At 30.4% G+C, this 5,000-nt stretch overlaps 1 protein-coding gene across 23 annotated transcripts in view; it reads right to left on the bottom strand.

The window, feature by feature from the left end:
• Positions 1–5,000, bottom strand: part of FOXP2 (forkhead box P2) — a 608,228-nt gene that overhangs the window by 63,827 nt on the left and 539,401 nt on the right. For all 23 annotated transcript variants that reach the window (XM_034963386.3, XM_063605582.1, XM_034963391.3 and 20 more), the window contains one exon: positions 614–751. In XM_034963386.3, the coding sequence (XP_034819277.1) occupies positions 614–751 (138 nt within the window). The remainder of the gene's footprint in view (positions 1–613; positions 752–5,000) is intronic.

The raw sequence follows: 5,000 nt of genomic DNA, 5'->3' as shown, positions 1-5,000 counted from the left end.
TAAGTAAGTGTATAATATAAAGTCTATATACACTCAGGGTTCCAATATGGTATTTATTAGGAACACTATGTTTGTTATTTTAAAAAGATAAATTTCATAAATTTGTGGCTCAGCTGCCTAATTTCATTATAATAAATAGATTCTTCTCTTTCTAAACGATGAGTATACTATGAAAAGGAAAATCTGGGATGTTACTTTCTCCATTTTAACAAAGTGGTCTATTCAAATTTCATACTTTTGTGAACTAAAAGGAATGCTAAGGTGTTAGGAGTTTTAAAAGCAACTATTATCTGGTAAGTATTTTTGCATTTTTTTGGCAAGTCAACAAATTGAATGTACCTAAGCATTTGAATATTTAAATATTGGCTCATTCCATTTTCAAATTACACCTCTCTCTGCTCTTATTCTAGACTTTAATAATTTTTTTAAAAAAATAAGCAATCTAGATTTTCTTACGAGTTCTATAATTAAAATGTTACATTTATGTTCTAGCACGCTGATAGGTTGTCCTTTCAAATGGAGACTGAATTGTCAAATATGCCCACTGCACTTTCAACATAAGTGCACACCTTCTAAGTCATGCTAGAACACCAAAGCAGGTAACCCACATTACCTGCTGCAGCATGACAGCCTGCTGTTGTTGGAGAAGGGCTTGGAGCTGCTGAGGAGACAGGACTTGTTGCTGAAGGATCTGCTGCATTTGCTGAGGGGTGATCACCTGGGGAGTCATCATGGCCACTGACACAGGCACCTTGCACAGAAAGAGAAAGAGAAAGAAAATTCGTGGTCATAACCAAATATCTGTTAATCAACTTCACAAATAGTATGTTATCTTTTATAAATTCTTTAGCATTGATGATCAATAATTTTTATGTCACATTTTACTATAACTTCTTTACAATAGTACTAAAGTATCACAAAACATAGACACTAGCTTTCCAGAGGCATCAGATTTCATCAAACTCTTTATGTTCCATAGCTCTTATTTAACATGCTTAGATATTTGAACTTCGGCTATAATATCTATAGTTAAAAATAAACAACCACATGGTGGTGTTCTCAATATTTCATAATTGATCATCTCATCAATGCCACTGTGCTATAAATACAAAGGTTTTTGAAATGTCTTAAGTGTAATTAAAATAAATATTAAAGATTAAAAAATTGGAAATATGCATATAAATGTTATCTAAACTAGTAAAAAGCATGTATACAGTATACTTACTTAAAAATATAATCACCATCTTCAAAATTTTATATACACATGATAAAGTACTAGAAAATAAATATAGTAATAAAATTTAGCATATGACAACATGTGATAATTCATATAGGAGATATATATATGTGTGTGTGTGTGTCTGTGTGTATATCCAGAAAAATAATGACATACATAGGTCTTCTGAAAGAAGAACTCATATAACTAGTATTCTAGCTTCTTCTTTAAACCTTTTCTTATTTCAAGCAACTGAGCTTATAATAGGAAGTACAAAAATTTAGCAATTACTCAAAGGTTATTCATTAAACTGAAAATAATAAAAGTAATTTACTTAAAACCTTTTTTCCACTACTTCCTTTTTCTTCAGGGTTCTGAGGATGAGAGGCAAAAAGAAGATAGGGAAGGAGAAAAAGATATAAAGGAGAAAGAAGGAAGGAAGTAAGGAAAACGTAGAAAAAGGACAAGCTAGTGGGAAAGCCCTAGAGAAAGACGGAACGGATGTGAAGAAATAGGAAGAGGATGGTAAGAGTGGTGATCAGAAAAACTGGTACAGAAACCTAAAGTATATGCTCAGATAGAAGGCAAGTAACACTGTTTGAGGCATTACTTGTACTAACCAGTATGCAATCAAACAACTTGTCAACTTTCCAAGTTTGCAACCTTTGAAATAGTAATCACTTTCCTAGAAAAAACAATTCACTTTTACTGTAAATAAAAGCAAGTATTTATATAAATACTGTTTTAGAACAAATTTATTGGGCAACATGTCTTTCAAAACCAAAAAAGATTAAAAGGTACGGTTCACAACTTATTTTAATTGTTATTTTTAATGCAGTTCAAACTTTTCCAGTGTGGCACTTTATGTTATGAAGAAAGGAGAAATTAATAATGAAAAGAGGTTAGAAGAAGCAGAAGAAAAAAAAAAAAAGAAATCCAGGGTGGATTAATTCTTCCTCCAAAAAGAAATAAAGAACTAAATAAATCAAAACCTTTCATATTTAATACTGAAAAATAGCAATGTCTTTTCTTTTCTCCATGTTAACATATTCAGATTAATTAGATCAAACTGAGTAACTTGAAACATTATGACAGAAATTCAGTGATTTAAATTACTGAATTTGAATTTATTATAATAAAAAGCATTCTGAAATGTATATTGTAAAATTAATTCACCAATGGGTTTTTCAAGTGTTTAGTTGTTTTATAAAATTGACTGTCAATTTACTTAACTCCTTGTTCTTTGATAAACAAATAGAATGGTTAGAACAAGTAGTGAGAAAAAAAGTATCAATCTACAAAAATGTCTTTTCTTCGAACAATCATTTACCTCATACTATTTCCAAATAACAAGGAATCAAACTGAAATGGACAGAGAAAGATAGACATATTAAACTAAAAAGGCTGTCAATCTAGATAGATGATATAGAGTTTATAGACATGTACATGGATATATATAGAGAGACAGAGAGAGAGAGAGAGAGATGCCTTCTATAAAGTTAATCATAGATAAGAAGCTTGTCGCACTTTTCTTACATAACCACTCCTTATTTTTTCAGTATATAGCGTTTTAATTATCCCTTAATTATTCCTATACCTACAAGTACAAATACTTTATGTATAATGATAAGTGAACTTTATGGGGAAAGTTCTATGAATGGAGGTATGCCGTAAACCACTATGAGTTTACAGTCAGATTTCAGCTTATACATATAATATGACTGTAGAGTTTGTTGCTATTGTGATCGATTTGATAAATGAGCAAATTTAAGCAAGTTTTCTATCTTCACATTCTTTAGGGTATACTAGTCCTTACACTACATAAGTTAGATGATTATTTTTACTCCTAAAATGGTTTGAGTGCCTTTCAATTAATAGTTATGACATAAATATAACCATGAAATCATTCTCTTCTTAAGATCATATGTTTTAAATGGTCACATGTATGTGATTTTTTAAAATTTTAATCAGATTCTGGCCTACCTTCTAGGAAACTGTCATCTAAAACTGACAATATACAGATATAAAAATAAATAGAAAGATGAGCCAATTAACACATACATGATTGAACACTCTACTTCTATGTGTACAAAAGACATATATTAAAATTAATTATATAGGTAGAAAAACACAGGTACACTTCTGAGGGTTTTCTAACACTACAAATAAAGTAATACTATCATCTCTAAATCCACATATATAAGCTCACCCAAACTAAGGAGATTACTAAAAATCTAAGTTATTTAATAAACAAAAAACTAGTTTTTTCTACAACAAAGGTCAGTAATATTGCAGACCCGTCCACTTGCAATTTGAGAAATGCACAGCCTTCATTTTTAAGTGACTCATTTTAAGCGACACATTTCCTCTTCTCCTCCCTCATCGTTTCTTGTTACTGTCCCATTTCATTTCCTTGCTACCACAAGCTACTCTAGGTATTCATTGATAAAAATGAATAAAGATTAATTGTATACATATAAAAATGTAGAGATTATACTACTTACCAATATTTAAATAGACGAAATCAGTATCAGCCTTTTAAAAATTTATGGACAATTTTTTTGAAATACATATACCTTAGCAAGTTCGGTGTTAGACTAACGGAACTATTTTTCGCTAGATATGTAATTTGATTCATGCAAATATTCTAATAAGGGATCACAATTTAGACGTGTGACATAGAAGAGGAGGGAGAATTTACTTCTGGTGAGAAGGCAAATAAAAGTCTGGTGGCTCTACCACCAAATGAAATCAGAAGAAACAGCTCGTTTTGAATGGGTATTTATCAGTTAAAATGTTCAAGTGTGAAGGAAGGAAATAGAGTAATCTTTGGTTGGGAGATTTTTTTCTCTCTTGGTGTTTACTTTGCTGACAGATTTAAAATTCTCCTTAGTGATGCACCAAACAAGGGTCTCCATTTACCCTTATTTATTATCTCATTACATGAATTAAGCACAAACCTGACATGCTGCTCTGTGCACCAAGAAGTATTACTTAACTGAATATAAAGATAGGGTTATGCATTCTAAAATGAGAGAGGGAAAATTCTGAAACTGTCTTGCAAAGAGTCAGTGGTAAAAGTAAAAAAAAAAATTTAGGTATTATCCTAGAATAGGTAAGTGTATTACAATTAATATCACCTATTATTAATAAGTGATATTAAATATAATTATATTTAGTTATGACATAAATATAACCATCACATCATTGTCATCCTAAAATCATATGTAAATCATAAAAGCATATATATTATAAATGTGTTTATATTAAAATTTAAAGTATATGTCATTGAGGAGGTCAAAAAAGTTATTACGAGACAATGCAAAGATCATATCTCTGTTCAAATGCATCTAAAGAGTTATTGTAAGAGTTATGAAAACAAACCAAAATTTTTGTTTTACATAAGCACAGTCTTTTCACAGTCCAGTTCAGTTGGAGCATTTCTGAATGTGCTGGGCTTGCATATTAAGTGTGTCCCTTAATTAAACATCCCAATTATGTGTGGGAGATTGGAAAGGTTCTTAGTATAGTGTCAGTCCAATTCTTTCTTCACTAAATGTGAATTGGAAATAGCAGTCACAATCTATAGATGACATTTACAGTATAAAACATTATTTTCTTGTTAACACTGTCTGCCAACTAGTGGTTCACAGATCTTTTTATTCTTTGCTTAAAATTTGAAGACAAAGGAAGTCCTGACCCTTTTGCCTTCTTGGTACTTGAAAAATGTAACTATGACAATTAACTACTTGTGTAATAAAAGCAAAATTTGTTCTTATGTTAC

Source organism: Pan paniscus, chromosome 6, assembly GCF_029289425.2.
Source record: "Pan paniscus chromosome 6, NHGRI_mPanPan1-v2.0_pri, whole genome shotgun sequence".
Lineage (NCBI taxonomy): Eukaryota > Metazoa > Chordata > Mammalia > Primates > Hominidae > Pan > Pan paniscus.
The sequence above is the reverse complement of the archived record's forward strand: the minus strand, read 5'-3'. Positions and strand labels throughout refer to the sequence as shown.